Genomic DNA, 20,969 nt, shown 5'->3' with positions numbered 1-20,969 from the left:
GATCTAGAGAAAGCGTTTGACTGTTTACCACACGAATTCACCTGGTATGTTCTACGGCAACATTTAGTGCCAGAAAAACTCGTGCGCTGGGTTCAATTGCTCTACCACGATCAGAAAAGTAAAGTTCGAAATGTGGTATCAAAACTTTTTGCTGTCTTTGTTGGTGTTCATCAAGGAAGCCCCCTCTCACCACTCCTCTTTGTTCTTGTTAGGCGCAACGTCCAGCGCCCTACACACTGTCTTATGTAATGATCGCGAGCAACTTGTCTAAAAATTGAATGATCGCCTCATGAAACACGGTCTCAGATTGAATCTGAATAAAACTCAATTTTTGACGTCCGATCTCCATGAAGCAGGCACAATTATTGTCAGCGGATGTCACCGGCCCAGAACTAGGCGGTTTAAATATCTCGGGTCAACGATATCAGCCAATGGAGAACTGCATTATGAAATTGCTTCCCGCAATAACGTAACCTGGATGAAGTGGGGTTTCACAATTAGTATTCTTTGTGATCGACGTATCAAAGAACGTCTCAAATCTAAAATTTTCCGGAATGTCGTCCATCCTGTCGCTTTCTATGTTTCTGAGTGTTGGCCGACTATAAAAGACATTGTCCGGTGTCTTGCGGTAATGAAGACGAAGATGTTGCGTTGAACTAATGGACTAATGAGGATATTCGCAATCGGTATGGAGTTGCACCGATCGTGGAAAAACTGCGAGAGAGGCATCTTCGATGCTATGGTCACGTAATTCGCGCTAACGAGAATTCACTATGCCAGGATCGGTCTGAAAATTCAAGTCGATGGTTAACGACGAAAAGGCAGGCCGAAACAACGGTGACTTGACACGCTTGATAGGGATTGGAAAGCCTCGAGATTGCATCCAGATCAGGCATTTGATAAGATAAAATGGCGAAACCGATCACGGCGAGGCAATACCGTTTGTAAACGGGACAAAGGCAGAAGGAAAAAGAAGAAGAAAAGGCAATTTTGAGTTGCATGGTTTTGATCAAACTTGGGGAAGTCGTGCTGTTGCACATTTTTATAATCCCAGGACAAATTCAAGGGATACCAGGACAAATTTTAGGGGGTTTTGTAATGAATTTAAAAAAAAAGAGTAATATACTATTGTTGACTTAATTTGAGTAGATATTAATATGGAGATTATTTTGCGGCCTCGACACCATTCAAAGGCAGCTTGATGATTTTTTCAGATTTTTTCGGTTGAATAGTTTCTGAGTATGGGTCGTTAAAATAATCATGACTTTCGACCCGCCATACTCCCCGCGCTTCCAACAAATATCAAAACTAAAACTGGCTTCGAAAAGTATCAATCAAGATCATTCATTCAATACCCAACCTGACTATATTTGGTGAAAAAAGTTTACACTCTCCTCTTCCATGTATGAGGACTTACTGCATGTGTGGGCATCTAGAGTTTCCACCTTCCCACCAAATTTTGGGTCAATCGGTATAGCCGTTTCTGGGAAAAGTGCTTGTGGCAGACAGATGAACAGGTAGGGAGGCATAAAACCGGTTTTATTTGGTGAAAAAAGTTTACACTCTCCTCTTCAAATTATGAGGACTTACTGCATGTGTGGGCACTTAGAGTTCTCACCTTCCCACCAAATTTTGTGTCAATCGGTATAGCTGTTTCTGAGAAAAGTGCTTATGACAGACAGATGAATAGGTAGGGAGGCATAAAACCGGTTTGTGCAAAAAAAAAACCATAAACAAGTCGGAATACCGCAAGCCGGGCGCTTTTGTGACCATATTATGTGAGACACTTTGCCTCCACGATTTTCCATTCGTACATAGCTAAGAATACAAAATATTCCGTCATATTTTGCCAAACCTCAAGATACAGATATGTACATACAAATCAACGACATAAATACTGTGTTCACTCTAAATAAACAAATATTGATGTAACGCATTTGCACGCATTTCCACTTTACTCCGTGCACAAAAGCACACATACATAAATATGTTAGGTATATAAATTAAAAACCGCTGGTAACCAGAACACACATGTCTACTATGTTGGTTACTGCCGACAAGCTGTATTAGCATATAAATTAGCATACACATGTCTACCTGGAGTAATTGACCAAATAACTAAAAAAAGTCGTTTCCATCAACCTCGCCCTTCATATAAGTTTACTTTATATGATGATGACGTCGTAAATGTCTTTGGTGCCAGAAATTTACCTGCAATGCGAAACTTTGAGCTGCTATAACTTTGTGAATAGTAATCGGATTGCCTTCACATTTTTCAGGATTATGTCCTATATTACCGTCTATGTTGATGTTTTGTACTTCTGGGATGAATTTAACGGGGCTTTCATGTAAATTTCCAAAACATAGTAATATACTATTAATAACTTTATCTGTGGAAATAATGGACTGAAATGTATTCTGAGCCTTAGATTTCATATATCACTGTGATTTTTTTTCAGATTTTTCGATTGGGTACCTTCTGACAGCGAGACCTATTTCATTTTTTTGTGGCACATATATTGTGCCCTATCTCCCCTATGTTTCACCCAATATCCGGAAAAAGAACAGTTTCGAAAAGCACTAATTGAACCCTTTCATTTGATACGCCATATGAGTATGTTCTACGAAAAAAATTTACATTTACCCATATATGGGGAACCCCGCTTAAAATTCAACACAAAGTTGCGCCACTCGCTGCATGTAAAGGGATATACAGGCCATACGTTCCCACTAAATTTCGCTTTAGCCGTTTCTGTGTAAAACGCATGTGACAGGCAGACATGCAGACAGACGAGCAGATAGATAATGAACCGATTTTAATAGGGTTTTGTGTTTACACAAAACCTCAAGAAGGTGAGCGGCTGATTGGAAGTGTATCTCCATTTTTGGTCAAATCAAAAATTTAAACGTGGCTCGAGGACACTTCCAGGATATAACAAATCGAGCAACCGGAAGCTGGGGGCTCATTACGGTCAATCTTCCAAGTCCCAACCAAGAGCCATATAATTCCTTCGTGCATCATATACCGGACATAACAATATTGCTTATCTTATATATAACAAGTCGGGAAACCGGAAGCTTCATGCTTCAGGTACGAAAGGTTTTGTGTATTTCTTAGTACGTAGCACGTAATATATCCATATATTATGTGAGAGCATCCACTTTCGGATGATATTGACATTCATAGTCTTCAATTTTCAAAGAAGCAACAAATTTGAGGTATTATAACTTTGTTAGTAATAGTGCAATTTCCACCAAACTTGGTAAGATCATGCTCTATATTATAGCCTATATCACTGCACTTTCATGGTACTAAGATGAACTTAAGGGGGGTTTCTAACCAATTACAAAAAATTGTAGGAATATACCATTATTAACTTTATTTAAACAGATATCGGCATGGAAGGTATTTCTGAGCCCAGGCACGATATAGTGGCAGCCTCCTGATTTTTTTAGATATTTCGGTTTGGTAGTTTCTGAGAATGGCCCCCTTAAAGAAGTGATCACTTTCAACCCCCCGCGGTCCCCACCCTTCCAACGAATGTCAAAACTAAGATCGGCTTTGAAAAGTACTAATCGAGACCTTTAATTTGATACCCCACATGACTATATTTGATGAAAAAAATTTTACACCCCCCTTTTGCATGTATGGGGACCCCCCCTTAAATTCGACGTAAAAGGATGTAATTCACTGTATGCGTGAGGGTTCACAGTTCCCACCTTTCTACCAAATTTGGTGTCAATCGCTATAACCGTCTCCGAGAAAAATGCGTGTGACGGACAGACAGACAGGCAGACAGACAGACGGTAAACCGATTTTAATAAGGTTTTGTGTTTACACAAAACCTTAAAAATCGATTGCTGTTCGTTAGTCTCGCTAAAACTCGAGAACGGCTGAACGGATTTATGTTATCTTGGTTTTGAAATGTCCGTGGAGGTCTAGGGAAGGTTTAAAAGGAAAAATTTGAATAATTGCCGGTAAAACCCTAAAAACAGCACTTTTCTTCTTCCCATATAAACGCTTTTTCTAAATAAAATTTAGAGTCAATTTGAACTTTATTGATATTCAATAAAGTTCAATCACTCACTATGTTCATCGGAACTCATATTACAACCAAGTGACAATCTTTTATTTCTAAAAAGACATCAAATGTTTCACAGCTCAGAACATGTTTATTAGAAAATAGAATTTCTGTTTTTAGTATTTTTGTTTCTCACCGTTTAAACCTCTGAATTTCCATAAATATTTCAAGACCAAACTAGACTGCCTAGACCTAGACTAGATATTAAGTTTTGTTACAAATTAAATTTCTGAATGCAACGATAATATCTAACATTAGATTTGACAACCAACTAATATGTCAATGCATCCTCTTGCACTTTAGAACACGGAAAGAAGTATTACGATATTGTGTTACGATATCTATGAGTGCGCGAGACGGACAGACGGACAGACGGACAGACGGACAGACGGACAGACGGACAGACGGACAGACGGACAGACGGACAGACGACAGACGGACAGACGGACAGACGACAGACGGACAGACGGACAGACGGACAGACGGACAGACGGACAGACGGACAGACGGACAGACGGACAGACGGACAGACGGACAGACGGACAGACGGACAGACGGACAGACGGACAGACGGACAGACGGACAGACGGACAGACGGACAGACGGACAGACGGACAGACGGACAGACGGACAGACGGACAGACGGACAGACAGACAGACGGACAGACGGACAGACGGACAGACGGACCTGCGAGGAGTGGCCAGATCTCCCATCAGGCGCGAACCCAGCTGGCGGATTGGGGCATACCTATTGATGTGTAAATATGTGTTCATGCACTTTTGGGAGTGAGCAAGCGGGCTCCCGGTCGTCGATATCCCTCGACCGCAGTGCCTCGGTGGTGGACAACTTGCCCACTTTGGCATATAATGCTACACGTGATTTGGATCTGGAGAAGGAGGTATTCAAGCGAAGTACGACTTTACCGAGAACACCAATAACAAGAGCAAACAAACATGAACTAAAAGCAGCTTTTTGGACAACAAAAACCATGACAACACCCACCGCATATGTTCAAGATGCTCGACAGCAGGAGGTGCTCCAGGAACAAGGAAGAGATCCATTCAAAAGAAGCTCATCAACTTTGAGATCTCCACCAATACCAAAGACGATGAAGGATAAAGTGCAGGCCAAAAGTGAAGGATCATGTAAAAGGAGTAACCCTGCCGGGACTTATAGGGAGCAGAGTCCCGATCCGGAGGAATTACCTTTCACCCAGCTTGGGGCAAAAATAGTTGAGCTGGCCGAGTTTATCAAGGACACGCACAACGTACACCAAGCCATAAAGAATATGGTGAAGGCTATTAGAGCCCTCTATAATAGATCACAGATGGAGGAAAAGAATAATAAGAACACGCCGAACCCCGCTGTGCCAACAGTACCACAAGCGACCCAAGTGACGCCTAACCGTACTACCATCGAATCCCAGCGAAATAAGCGAGTACGTGAAAAAGAGGGGGATCCTTTAAATAATCAACAGGCGCCTAAGAGAAAAAAAGGCGGACAGGACATCCTGAAAATCAACACCAACAGTTCAGAAGGAGGAAAGCATACAGCGAATCTAGGCAACTCGGCCAGCGTTGCGAAGCCCAAGCCAAACGAAAACGATGGATGGACTAAAGTAACCAACAAAAAAGCAAAAGTGCGAACTCGTCCAGATGCGATTGTTATCTCCAGTAAGGACAATCTGTCGTACGCGGAGATACTCAAAAAGGTCAAAGCTGATCCCGACCTAAAAGATCTGAGCGGAAATGTGAACAGAATCCGAAGAACCCAGAAAGGGGATCTTATGTTCGAGCTGAAAAGATCCAGCGGTGGCAAAACTGATGACTTTCGCACTCAAGTGAAAAACTCACTTGGGGAGAATGCCGCAGTCCGTGCCCAAAAACATGAGATCTATATACAATGTAAGGATCTCGATGAAGTTACATCGAAAGGAGAAATTTGTACTGCTCTGAAGGAGCAATTCACGTTGAAAGAACTTACAGAGGAGTCTGTTGTCGGTCTACGGAAAGCCTATGGTGGCGCTCAAACGGCCACCATACGAGTGCCAGCGGAGGCAGCGCAGATGTTGTTAACTGCCGGGAGGGTTCGGATTGGATGGGTTGTCTGCCGTTTAAGGGAGCAAATGTCTCATGTTTGGGCACTTCGCGAAGGCATGCACCAGCAGCATTGACCGGTCCCATCGATGCAGAAGGTGTGGGGAGAAAGGCCATATTGCCAGAGAGTGCAATAGGGACCCCAAATGCCTATTGTGCGAAGCAAAAGAGGGACAGGATAACCGGCACATTGCCGGAAGTGCCAAATGTCCGGAATTTAGGAAGGCGCTCACTACAATGACAAAATGAGGTTTATTCAAATAAACCTGAATCATTGCAGGGTCGCTCAGCATTTACTTGAGCAGACCACGTTCGAATATAAGATGGAAGTTGCCATCATAAGTGAACCATACAGAAACCGTCATGGTGGCGTATGGGTCACAGATTCGACTGGTGGAGCGGCGATATGGGCTTGGGGTCGACAGGCCATACAATGTACTGCAAGTCAGACAGCCAGTGGCTTTGTGTGGGCGAAAATAAGTGGTGTATATCTATACAGCTGCTACGCCCCATCAAGTTTGACACTGCCTGAATTCGAGCAAATGCTTGATAATCTTGTTCTCGACGCAAGAGGACGAAGTCCAAAGGTGATTGCTGGTGATTTCAATGCTTTGGCCCTAGAGTGGGGTAGCAGAGAATCAAATGCTAAGGGGCGCAGTCTATTAGAGGCTTTTGCGCAGATGGACATGGTTTTGGCTAACGAAGGTGCTGTTAACACCTTCCAGAAAGGGGGATCAGGCTCGGTTGTAGACCTGACCTTTATCAGCCCTGCGCTGACGCGTGGTATGTTCTGGTGCGTCAGCGAACGCTACACCCACAACAATCACCAGGCAATCTTCTTTGAGACATGTGTCGAGCCACAGGGCAAAGAGCTATCATGCCCGAAACCGAAAAAGGTTTCAGGCTGGTCTGCAAAATCTTTGGATGAGCAAACCTTCATACAGGTGTGGTTAGATCAACCTGATAAAGCAGGCGCCTCTACGGAAAAGGGCCGTCCATCTGGCTCAATGCATCGCCAAAGCATGTGACGCGTCTATGCCTAGGAGGTGCTCATTCCCCAGTAGAAGACCAAATTACTGGTGGAATGATGAACTGACCGGGCTTCGATCAGCCTGCCACCGAGCCAGAAGAACGGCTCAGAGGGCGGTAGGTAGAGTCGATCAGGAGCAGAAAGAGTGCGCCTATAAGGCAGCCCGCAAAACCCTCAAGCTCTCCATCCAGCGAAGCAAGAGGAAATGCTTTAAGGAGCTCTGCTCAGAAGCGGACATAAACCCGTGGTGGAGTGCTTATCGAATAGTGATGGGACGATTCAGAGGCCGCTCCTCTCTGCAGATCCCGTGTCCCACCCTCTTGCTGAAAATCATCCAGGGGTTATTCCCCCAGCAAGAGGAGAGCACCGACATATTCCAACCACCTCTGAATGTGACGGCAATTCTTCCAGTCACCAGAGACGAACTGCTGGAGATCTGCGGCAGAATAGGAGATAATAACGCGCCGGGCCTGGACGGAGTACCGAATAAGGCCCTTAAGCTTGCCGTGAAATCCAGGCCGGACATGTTTGCTGAGTTGTTCGAAGCGTGCATGTCCGAAGGAATCTTTCCGGCGGCTTGGAAGCGACAGAAGTTGGTACTTCTGCCTAAGCCTGGTAAACCTCTAGGTGAACCATCCTCACATCGACCCATATGTCTTTTGGACACGGTGGGGAAAATGTTAGAGCGGGGAATCTATAATAGATTACTCCCGGTTGTTGAGAACCAGGGCGGCCTTTCAGATCGGCAGTATGGATTCCGAAAAGCCAGATCAACCATTGATGCCATCAAATTTGTTACTGGTTTGGCCGAAGATGCAATTCACGGAAAGGGTAGTACCAGCAAATATTGCGTGGAAGTAACCCTGGACGTGAAAAATACATTCAATTCGGCCAATTGGAATCTGATACGCAAATCTCCAGCGAAGGTTGGTATTCCCGCCTATCTCGCTGCTATCGCCGATAGTTACTTAACTGAAAGGAGACTCTGGTATGACACTGATGACGGACCGCAGGAGTACGTTGTTTCCGCTGGTGTCCCACAGGGCTCCGTATTGGGCCCACTACTGTGGAACATCATGTACAACGATGTACTTAATCTTCCCCTTCCGGAGGAAGTCACAGTGGTGGGTTACGCTGACGACATAGCACTGGTTGTTGTCGCAAAGCATCTCGAAGATGCTGAATTATACTCAAGCGAGGCAATCAGTGCTGTCAAACGCTGGTTGGAGAGCTCTGGTCTGACGCTTGCGGAGGAAAAAACAGAAGCGAAACAGAAACACTCCCCTACGTTTCACCAAATATCAAATATTGAACCAGTTTCGAAAAGTACTAATTGAGACCTTTCATTTGATAACCCACATGGCTACATTCTGTAAAAAAAAAAATGTGCACCCTCCATTCACATGTAAGGGGTGCCCCCCCTTAAACTCAACACAAGATAGCGCCACTTACTGCATGTAAAGGGAATACCAGATTACATACTCTCACCAATTTTCGTGACAATCGCTCCAACCGTTTCTGAATAAATCGGGTATGACATCCCGTGGCGAACTCTAGAAAGTGGAGAGTTCGGCGCCATCTATTTGTTCGCATTCGCAACATTCGAAATACAGAAGAAACGATCTCAATCATACGGTTGCCGACCATTACGAATGTGGTAGAATCATGGAGCCAAATGAAAGACACGACCCACAAAGCCGCCTCTGCCACCCTTGGGGTCACCAAGCCAGGTAAGCGGTACATCAAGCGAGATACTTGACTTTGGAATGATGATGTTGAAATGAAGTCCGTGAAAAGAAACGCCTCTACCACAAATTTCTCGACGATAATAATGATAATAATGATCGTTGGCACAACAATCCATATTGGATCAAGGCCTTGAAGTCTGTTAGAGCACTTCATTGAAGACCGTAACGGTACACTATAGGATTACAGTACCCTATAGGAGGCAATGCGGTCAGCATTGCGCTCGCCCGAGATTATTACCCAGATTTGACTCAGGTACTCATTTACAGCTGAGTCGACTGGTATCCGACGGCAAATCATGATATAAATTCCACTGCCACCAGGGAGATTTGAACCGCGACCTTCCGTACGATAGCCTTGTGCTCTAACCACTCAGCTATCCGGACACTATCCTCGACGATAAAACGCCTGCTAATTGGCAAATTTATAAGAATTCGAACCGTGAAGCAAAGAAAGCGGTCGCTGTTACCCGAGCAAACCATTACAAAAATCTTAAATAAATAAATAAACTGGACACTCGGGATGGTGAGGGGGATCTGTTTCGACTTGCCAAAAGCCGTATCGAACGTACACAGGATATCGATCACTTTTATTGCGTTAATGACAAGAATGGTACTTTGCTTACCAACCGGCAAACCGCAACGGATAGATGGTGAGAAAACTTCGCGCAGATTTCAACTGAAGAATTTGCTCATCCCCCACTTCCACAATCGCTGCCGACATTTGGAGCAGTTCCACCTGTCAGGGCAACAGGTGCTCAGATGTGGCAGTGAGGAGGACAGGGCGGCAACCCTGTCGGCCAAACCAAAACCAAGTGGCCGAGGAGAACCTCCAGAGTGGTGGCACCGGGAGACGCTGTACTCACTTTGGTTTCATGGCCGTGATGCAGTAGGCGAATGCTCCAAAGGCGTAATTAGGACGATCAGACCCGAGTCTGCACGGGGACTCATCTGAAGTTGCAAATTGGTCACGAAATCTTACCAGGGGTATACTGGTACCATAGGGACCGGGATAGCCCCTGGACTCTCATAGTTCGGGTGAACTCCCGTTGTATGTGGGTACAGCTGGGTTATTTGCGGTAGGCCCCCTAGTGGGAGTTTCATAGTGGTTGTGGTTATGCTCAAGCGAGAAGAGATCTTCGGGCCTCGGCGTGGTGTTGCGTTTCAACACGGGTGCCGTACTCCCTAGTTCCGTAGAGATTTAGGTAATTCTTGCATTAACCAGTATGAATGCTAAGCCATGAACTTGGTATAGACTGGTACCGTTGTTGCTTGTCTCAGCGAGGCTCTGATTGTGGTCACAAAATCAATCCGCTTCTGAAGAGGACCGTAGGATTAAGTCTCCACGACAGGTACCTACGTTAAACACCCAAGGGCGTAACTGCCAGGGCAACTAAAGTCGAGGAGGCAATCAAATGAATGAAACCGAGGAAAGCCATAGGACCTGATGACATCGCATCTGAGTTCTGGAAAGCAAAGAGGTGGGACCCAACAATGTGGCTCAGTGAATTCTTTAATCGGGTTATTCAGGAAGGAAGAACACTATCTGACTGGCAAGAAAGTACCACTGTTCCAATATGGAGAAAGAAAGGTAGTCCAGCGGAATGTTCAAATTACTCTCCGATCCAATTACTTTCCCATACTATGAAAATTTTTGAACGCATTCTTGACAACCGTATTCGCGAAATCGTTACACGCTTCGTGGTTACTCATGGAGAAACACCATGAGAAGCATCGCCCTATTTACACTGCCTTTCTGGATCTAGAAAAAGCGTTTGACCGTGTACCACACAAACTCATCTGGTGTGTTCTACGACAACACTTGATGCCGGAGGAACTCATGCGCTTGGTTCAATTGCTCTCACACGGTCCGAAAAGTAAAGTTTGAAGTATGGCGGGTGTATCAAAACCGCTTCGTGTATCTGTTGGAGTTCATCATGGAAGTGCCCTCTCACCACTCTTCTTTGTCCTTGTTATGGACACCGCCATACGGGATATCCAACGTCCAGCGCCCTACACACTGCTTTATGCAGATGATTTTTTCCCAGCATCTGATAGCAAAAGTGATCTTGAGCAACTTGTCCAAAAATGGAATGATCGCCTCATGCAACACGGTCTCAGATTGAATCTAGACAAAATTGATTTTTTGACTACCGATCCCCATGAAACAGGGGCAATCACTGTTAGCGGCATTAATCTGCCCAGAATTGAGCGATTTAAATGTTTCGAGTCAACGCTATCAGCCAATGGAGAACTGCGTCACGCATTAACGCAACCTGGATGAAATGGCGTTCTACGACAGGTGTCCTTTGTGATCGACGTGTCACAGAACGTCTGAAATCTACAATTTACCGCAATGTTGTCCGTGCTGTCGCTCTCTATAGTTCTGAGTGTTGGTCAACTATAAAAGACAATGAACGGCGTCTTGTGGTAATGGAGACGAAGATGTTACGTTGGATTAATGGCGTGACACGTTTTGGTCACATCCGAAATGAGGATATCCGTGCTCGTTTTGGGGTTGCACCAATCGTGGAAAGGTTGCGAGAGAGACGTCTTCGGTGGTATGGTCACGCAATTCGTGCTAACGAGGATTCACTTGCCAAGATTGATAGTAAACGACCAAAAGGGAGGCCTAAGCAATGGTGGCTTGACATGCTGGATGGGGATTTAAAAGCCTCGAGATTGCATCCAGATCAGGCATTCGATAGAGCCAAATGGCGAAACCGAGCACGACGAGCCGACCTTGCTTGTGAGCGGGACAAAGTCTGAAGAAACAGAAGAAGAAGAAGACTGGGATGGATTCAACTTTTTCGCGTACATTGCGGAATCGTTCCAGGAAAATGTATTGGAAAATGCTGGCGTTTCGTTAATCACAGTAGGCGACTGGCTGCAAACAGAGTTCCGAGAAAATTATTCACCAATTTTATAGCATTGACTCGAGACAGGGATATTTTTCAAGATGACGCCTGACTAAACCTTCACATTTTAAGGTGGAGGAAAGAAAAGAAAGAAATAAAAGGAGGAGAAAAGTGTACCGGTGGGAAAATGCGCAAGTAGAGGAGAACATCGATAGACCAGTAGCTTACTCCAAACTACAATTTTATTTTATTATGTATATGCAGGGTGCGGCAGCATAACTTCCTTTTTCCAAAACTCAATAAAAACTATTGTATGCATCGGAAAATATTTATTTATTTTTTATAATGTCTAAAGTTTTTATTTACATTGTTTTGAAGATCAAATTTGTTAGGTGACGTCCCCCATTCTCCATACATTGCGTAAACCGATTTCTGGCGTTTGTCATGACTCTTGTTAGCATAGCAGGTGTTATGTTGGCAATTTCTTCTTGGATGTTGGTCTTCAAATCTTGTAGGCTTCTTGGACGGTTCACATAAACATGGGATTTCAAAAAACCCCATAGAAAAAAATCACAAGGGGACAGATCGGGAGAGCGTGCCGGCCATTCCAAATCGCCTCTAATTGAGATAAGGCGCTCTGGAAAGTGTTCCCTCAAAACAGCCATCGATGCTCTTGGAGTATGTGCTGCTGCACCGTCTTGTTGGAACCAAGTGTCCCCCAAATCTAAATTTTCTAGCCGTGGGAAAAAAATTCTATAGCATGTTTACATACCGGTCCGAATTCACTGTCACTGTAACCTCATTTTCCTCAAAAAACCAGGGACCAATAGTTCCAGCTGAGGAAATTGCACATCACACAGTGACTTTGGGTGAATGCAAAGGTTTTTGATGCAATTCTCGAGGGTTGGTCTCAGCCCAGTAGCGCATGTTTTGTTTGTTAACCGACCCACACAAATGAAAATGGGCTTTATCGCTAAAAAAAAACAATAGCACCCTCGGGAACGACATCAAGAAGAAGCTCACACGCGTTCATCCGAGAATTGAAGTCACGTTCTGAAAGTTCCTGCACTATCGCCATCTTATAGGGATGAAAGTGAAGATCATCACGAAGAATTCTTCTCACAGAACGATCGGATGGTCCAAGGGCAGATGCGTGTTTGCGCGCAGAACGCCGTGGCGATCGCAACATTGACGCTCTCACTGCTTCAATGTTCTCAGGTGATCTAACGGGCCGAGGGACTCCAGTTCTTCCTTTTGTCGCACTTGCAGTTTGTCTGAATGTAGTGACCCATGTAACAATTGATTTGCGGTCTGGGACGGGAGCCAACGGGGCTAAATTAAAGCGATTCCGAAATGCACGCTGTGTTGCAATAACCGAACATCCGCTTGAAAAGTAAACCTCAACGGCAAAGGCACGCTCCTCACTATTCCAACGCATGATGGCGACTGAACCGTGTCGGGACAAAACTTTACAGTATCCCCTCTTGAACGAGACCACTAGCGCTCCGCTATGACATCAACTAACTGAGTGGCGCGCATTTTAAAAAAGGAAGTTATGCTGCCGCACCCTGTATATATTTCGGAAGCAACTTACTCCCTTCATCAGTTATCAATTTTAGACTTAACCACAAATAGAAGACAATATCTAACCTCTTAGAGGATAACAGTTTTGATGGGGGCAAGTATGACGCGAACATAGAAGAATCTGATAGTTACTGTAAAACCAGTGTACACAGACTAGATAGGGTAATATCATCCGAACATCATGCCCTGCATATTTCAATTTGGTGACGTCACTTGGGTCGTAATTATGGAGTAGTCCGTTCCCGCTTGAAAATCATTGCGGATATTTTATTGAGTTAAGTGTTAAAATTTGTGGTTTTAATTTTTCTATCGATCATGTTTGAGACAAATTTTATTGAAAAATTAAAAATCGTTAGGTGCGCGATAAATGGTGGCGATAGTTATGAAGACAAAAGAGGAAGCACCTTGAGGTTCTTCCGTTTTTCGAAGAATGAGAGTATTTGCGATCAGTGGAGAAAAGTGTAGGAAGATCGATTTCAAAAACGCTCATGTGCGTTCAAAAGATTTTGTGCAAGATGCATTATAAGTTTCAAGACATATTTCTGGAGACTGGAAAGCAAAAGGCCGTTAAAAGACGACGCTGTTCCAAGTCCGTATTTACGGCAGCAGGATAAAAAAATCGATAGATCCATAAGAGTAAAACTCATGAGAGAGAAGGGCGCTACAAAATACTGAATCATCTTTTGAGAGGTAAGATGTTATTCAATTTGAAGATGCAATTTAAGAAATAGAAAAAGGCTAGACGTTTTCATCCAAGATGGAGGCATAATTCACCAGACGCTATCTCGCGCTCTTGATTGACACCTATTTTCGGTTCACTTCGTCCGTAAAAGTATACATATGTACATATAAAGTATGTATATTGAATATCGCTTGTTCAATGTACAATTATATCTATCTGAATTAGACACTACCCCAAAGCTTTATACGCATATACATAAATATGTCTGCCTCGAGTAAGTGATGTTGATATATAAAAGATTAAAAAACTAAAACGAAATGTTTGCCCGCGACCTCTCATTCACGTGAGGTCACTTTATTGTGGTATTGACGGATTGATATGTTATTATGAAGTCATACACATTTTAGAATGCACGAAATTCACACAAAGTGTAAAAGATTCACCTACTATAACTGTATTAATAATTGGATTTCGTTTAAGCTTCCCAAAGTTATGCCTTATGTTATCCCTTATGCAAGTGCTAAATTTTGTAGTTATAGCATGAAATTAAGGGGAGTTTTCTGCTAAATTTCTATATTTTAGAAATAATATACTATTATAAATATAGTATTGTAAATTTTATTCTATTCGTTTATTTCGTTTGAATACACCACTATGATTTTTTTCAGATTTTCCCCTTGGATAAGTTCTGAGAACGAGACCTATTACACTTTTTGAGGGTCGTATTTTGTGCTCTTACTCTCCTACCTTTCACCGGTTCAAATATGGGGCTAGTTTCGAAAAGCACTAATTGACCCCTTTCGTTATAATTCGCACATGACCATATTCGGTGAAAAAAAATGTGCGCCCTCCATTCATATGTATGGAGTGCCACGTTAAACTTAACACAACATGGCGCCGCTTGCTGTATGCAAAGGGAACAACAGACCGCACGCTTTCACCAATTTTTATGACAATAAGTCTAGGCGCTTCCGAATAAATCGAGTGTGACAGACGGACAGGCAGACAAACAAACAGATCGACACACATCGACTCGATTCCAAGGTTTTGTTTCACCCAGTTCGCAGTTCCAAAGTTTTCATCAAATTTCGTGCCATAATTAACAGATAGAAAGTAAAAGAGACAGTCAGATACATAGATAGACAATGAACCGTAAAAATGTTTTACTTATACAAAACCTAGAACTAATCTTGCAAAACCATTCTTTTCATTCAGATTATTCTGAAATAGAACTACTTCCATATAGGTAAGGAAACAAAACCATGGTTTGCTTGATTCTTTTGATTTTTGAGGCGAAATTGTACGAAATTTTGTAATTTTCTAATGGGCAAGGTGTGGACCAGAAATTTCTCACATGTTTCTTTATGAAAGCAGGAACAGCGTACGGGTGCGTATGGGTGTTTATTACATATATTGATCATAGTATAAATTTTAGAAATGCTATAAAAGAATGCCTATACAGAATGCTTACCGTGTCAGAACCAGAACACTGATAGAATTTCCAAGAACTCCAATGAACACAGCACATGGGACTAAAATTGCTTGAAAACAATATCGAAATGATATAAGAGTTTCTTTATTCATGGTTTTAATTTCGTAATTCGTAATTTCGTTTTTCTCGTTTCAATAGTTGTCCAGAGGCTGTTTGATGTTGGATCGTCAAATTGTCTCGAAGTTCAGCAATCAATAGTCGCAAGCCTGAAAAACAACATAAAACTGTCATTGAATACATACTTAAAATCAGTAATATATAATGGCAAACATGATGATTTACGATATATCTTATGGCTATACATTGTCATCTACATATATAACGTACATATAACACAATCATCCGTATGAACAAAGCAAGGGCATGAGATTATAATCACCTCTATGGGCGAAAGTCTGCAGGACGTAATTGTTTAACTAGAGCAAAGAAACAGAGGACTTCCTCCAGTAAACACAAAAATCGAGTAAAGTACGTTGTGTTTTCATCAATTTCAAATAAAAGTTGCCGCCAATTTCAAATAAAAATTCGGTTTTTTATAAAATAGTTAAATTTTAGTCAATCGAAAAAGTTCTACGTACCTGACTAGAAAATGTTACTAACGCTAGATTTTCGCCCAATTCGAAAAACGCGCTTAAACTGCGAGTGTTAAAATTTTAAGGAAATTCATATGGTACCTCTAATATACGATGCTTGGGCCATGTAATAGATCTTGAAGAGAAATATTTTTCTACCCCAATCTTTCCTTGGCGAAAAATATGCTCTACGGCTTTCTCTAGCTGCTTCAGTGAGGAAACGATCAGACTGCGCTATACGCGTGGCGCCAGCTTCTAAGCAAAATTAAATGTTGATTCATAACTTGCATTATACCATGGTAGGCATCATTAAATTACGGCCAGGTTCGGACCATATCATCGCAATGAAACTTTTGTCCTAGTTTTGAGTAAATCCGCACTCGCGTTCCTAACTCATCTTTCTTTAGCCAATTTACAATGAGGTTTTACTGTTTTCTAATACTTTTGTGGAAGGCACTTACGGAAAGAAAAAATAAGACAATTACATTTGACGTTTAGCACTTATACGAGTACTTTTGTTTTGAAACCGCGGGTTAAAATGGCAAACCACTCAAGGTGCAAACCTGGTAATTTTGTTAAATACTCTTTTGATTATCATTGAATAAATATCATTAAGCAGTAGTACTGACTAATTTGTTTTTCTGTATATAAACTTGAATTAATCACTTTTTAAATTTAATATAGGTTTCGGTCACGCTGCTTTGGAGGGAGGAGGCGCGAGGCAGTGTTTGATAAGATCGAATCTTCTCTGGGATTGAAATCGATCAACCAAAAACGCTGGGTCAAGAAAGTGAGTGGTTAGTACACTATACTGAGGAATAAGCTACTCCTTATGCCAGGGCGGGCACCATTAAATACCACCCAAAACAAAAAGTGTATGTGCCAGCTGCCAAACGTTTGTAGAGTTTTGAAGTTTGCAACAAATGCCAAACGTGCGGAGCTGGCAAAATATGCAGAAGCAAACAGAACCCGCAACCACTTATGGTCACGCTGTTCCGCAGGGCAGAGGTGCGAGGCAGCGTCCCATGAGATCGCTTTTGGCCTGCAATGGAAACCGAAGCAAAAAATACTTCTACTTTAATAATAAGACTAGCGGTTTCGTCCAGCGCAGAGGAATTTTGGTTTTGGATGTGAAGGATCCTTAATCCACATCTAGTTGATGTTCTCTCCATTTGGTTCGGTCCAACATCAAGTAGATGTCGACTTACGATCCCTCATATCCCAAATCAAAATCTAACTTTGGCCTTGCTAAGGCTCGAACTACTGGCGGTTTGAACTTGGATATAATTCGCACCCTTGTCGTGTTTTGCGATTGTATAAAAAAGACCGTTTTCCACCTGTTACAACTTTCGGTCACGCTGTCATCCAGGGCTGAGGTGAGGCAGGGTTTCTCTGCCCTGGACGAAACCGTTTGCCACTTTTTCTATTTTTGTAAAACAAAACCTTATTAAAATTGGTTCAATGTCTGTCTGTCTGTCCGTCTGTCTCTCTGTCTGTCACAAGCACTTTTGCCAGAAACGACTATACCGATTGACACGAAATTTGGTGAGAAGGTGGGAACTGTGGACCTCCAGGCATGCAGTGACTGATATCCTTCTAGGTTGAATTTAGGGGAGGGTCCCCGTACATATAAAAAGGGGGGTGTAAACATTTTTTTCACTGAATGTAGTCATGTGGGGTATCAAATGAAAAGTCTCGATTTTTGAGATTTGTTAGGACAGCGGGGACCCATCCTCAGAAACTATCGAACCAAAAAATCTGAAAAAATTCATGATGCTGCCGCTATATGATGCCCAGGCCTCAAAACACTCTTCATATCGATATCTGTTCAAATTAAGTTAATAATAGTATATTACCATATTTTTGGGGAAATTGAGTAAAACCCCCTTAAGTTTATCCCAGAGTTATAAAAGTTGGTAGTAGTATAAAATGGTGGGGGGGGGGGGGGTTACAGCCAAGTACTAAATATAGTAACATACTATCATAAAGCTTTATTAAAGCAAATATCGGTATGGAGGGTGTTCGGAGCTTATGTAGGTACCATATAGTGGCAGTTTGGCAATTCTTTTCAAATTTCTCGGATGGGTGGGGTCTGAGAATGGGCCCGTGGAAAAAAATTACTAATTTCCAGCCCCCGTCATTCGCCCTTTTGTACTAGACGTCGAAACTGAGGCCAGCATTGAAAATCGAGGCCTTTCATTTGATGTGGTGAACATGACCACATTCGGCGAAAAAAACTCTACATCCCCCTTTGCATAGAGACCCCCCTTTGTATAGAGACCATGTATAGACCCCCAAGTTACCCATATAGTGGCGTAGCTCGCTGCAAGCATGTGCGTTCGCTGTCCCCGCCTTCTCACCAAATTTGGTGTCAATCGATACAACCGTTTCTGAGAAAGTGCGTGTGACAAGCAGATAGTAAACTTATTAATAAGATTTTCTTTTATAGATTAACGATAAAACTAAAAGCTTTGGATTGTGTTGCTCCAATGGTCAAGTCAAATTGACGATGTTGGTACCCCCCACTAGAGCCACTACATTCGTTGGTTTCCAAAAATAGGCCAGATTCTATACATTTTTTCACTCTCACCTTGGAATACAATTATTAATTGTATTCAGACCGGACCACTTTCAACCAAATTGACCACGTGTTGATCGAACCCCGCCACCTCTCAGTCTTCATGAATGTCAAGACATATAGGGGGGACAACATAGACTTGGATTACTATCTCGTTGGCATGGTGCTCCCAGCTCGAATAACAACACCATCTAGAATCCCCTTTGACAATCAGGTGAGAGTTAGCACTGAAGCCATTCATAACACAACCCTCCGCGACACCTATAAGAGGGAAATATATGTCGTAATAACCGCAGTCAACAGAGGACCTGGAGAAGAAGCATCAATAAATGATCTTCACAACCACCTGAAGAACGTTATCATTGATACGGCCACAAACATACTTGGCTCCAGTCGCAAAAAGAGTCGGAACGGCTGGTTTGACGATGAGTGTAAGCTAGCAATGGAACGGAAGAATGCTGCATACCGAGTAATGTTGCATTCTCAAAGAACGCGGGTACGCACGTATCTTATCACGAACTCCGTCGAGCAGAGAAGCCACTTCACAGGCGGAAAAAGGAAGCCTGGGAAAACCTGCATCCTCAAAGAACGCGGGCACGCGCGCAGTCTTATCACGAACTCCGTCGAGCGGAGAAGCCACTTCACAGACGGAAAAAGGAAGCCTGAGAGAACCAACAAGTCTGTGAACTAGAAAAGTACAGGGAGCAACCGCACCAGGCGCGGAAGTTTTACCAACAAGTCAGCAGGATGAAGCCTTATACATCTCGATGCTCATCCTGCCGAGACAAAGAGGGAAATCTGATTTCCGACAGAATGGGCATATTGGAGCGATGGGTTGAGTACTTTGATGAGCTACTGAACAACCAGAAGACGATGGACAAATACTGCCACCACCAAGTTTAGGAGAAACAGTCCGTGCAATTCATCGGCTAAAAAATCTTAAGTCGCCAGGAGCCAATGGAATTACAGCCGAATCGGTTAAATATGGAGGCGACCAGTTACACCAAGTGGTTCATCAACTTGTGCTCAAGGTATGGGACATCGAATCAATGTCTGATAATTGGCAACGAGACATTATCTGTCTCATACATAAAAAGGTGACATCACACAGTGCAGCAATTATAGAGGTATCACGTTGCTGAGTACCATTTATAAGATATTCTCCACTATCTTGCTAGGTCGGATAGCCCCATACGCCCAGAACATCATTGGCCCATACCAAAGAGGCTTCACTCCAGGCAAATCAGCAACAGATCAGATTTTCTCTCTGCGGCAAGCAATGGAAAAACTGTTGCGCCATCTATTCATCGACTTTAAAGCCGCCTATGATAGCATAGCCAGGGTAAAACTGTACATGCCATGAGAGAATTCGGTATCCCGACGAAATTAATAAAACTGACTAGGCTGACCCTGACCAATGTGCGAGGCCAGATAAAAGCGGCAGGATCACTCTCAAGACCATTCGACATCAACAACGGTCGACGAGAAGGGGATGCCCTATCATGCGTCTTCTTTAACCTGACCCTCGAGAAAGTGATCCGTGATGCTGAAGTAAATGCAAGAGGTACGATCCTCTTTAGGTCCACCCAACTACTGGCCTATGCTGATGATATCGACATCATGGGAAGAACCACCCGAGACGTGCAAACTGCTTTCATCCAGATCGAGCAGGCGCTGTGAGATCTTGGGCTGTACATCAATGAAAGCAAGACAAAATATATGGTGGCAACGTCAGCACCGAAAACCAACCAACTAACAACAACAAAACCGGAAGAATAAAGACAGGAGAATACAACTTTGAGACCGTTAATAATTTCTCCTATCTAGGGTCGAAAATCACAACCGATAACAGCTACGATGGTGAAATCCGCGCACGGTTCTTGCCAGCCAACAGAGCCTATTTCAGCTTACAAAAACTGTTCCGCTCGAAACGTCTCACCATAGAGTCAAAGCTCTAACTGTAGAAGACAATGATCTTGCCAGTCCTCATGTATTCCTCGGAAACTTGGTTTCTTAGCAAGAAAAATTGCAAACTTTTGGCCGCGTTCGAGAGAAGAATCCTCCGAAGAATTTTTGGCCCCCTATATGAGGATGGACGATTCCGTAGCCTACACAAGGACGAAATCTATGAGCAATACCATGACCGTCCGGTTGTGGATAAAATCCGGCTCAATAGGTTACGGTGGGCGGGTCACTTAATCCGTATGGATGAAGATGATCCCCCCCGGAAAGTCTATAAGGGCAATGTC

At 43.2% G+C, this 20,969-nt stretch overlaps 1 protein-coding gene across 4 annotated transcripts in view; it reads right to left on the bottom strand.

The window, feature by feature from the left end:
- LOC119655342 overlaps positions 1-20,969 on the bottom strand; it is a 600,578-nt gene that overhangs the window by 304,983 nt on the left and 274,626 nt on the right. For all 4 annotated transcript variants that reach the window (XM_038061190.1, XM_038061188.1, XM_038061191.1 and 1 more), the window contains one exon: positions 15,550-15,776. In XM_038061190.1, coding sequence (XP_037917118.1) covers positions 15,550-15,662 — 113 coding nt within the window. In that variant the 5' untranslated portion in view covers positions 15,663-15,776. The remainder of the gene's footprint in view (positions 1-15,549; positions 15,777-20,969) is intronic.

Source organism: Hermetia illucens, chromosome 4 (assembly GCF_905115235.1).
Source record: "Hermetia illucens chromosome 4, iHerIll2.2.curated.20191125, whole genome shotgun sequence".
In the NCBI taxonomy this organism is placed as follows: domain Eukaryota; kingdom Metazoa; phylum Arthropoda; class Insecta; order Diptera; family Stratiomyidae; genus Hermetia; species Hermetia illucens.
Note: the sequence above shows the minus strand (reverse complement) of the source record. Positions and strands in the feature narration are given on the sequence as shown.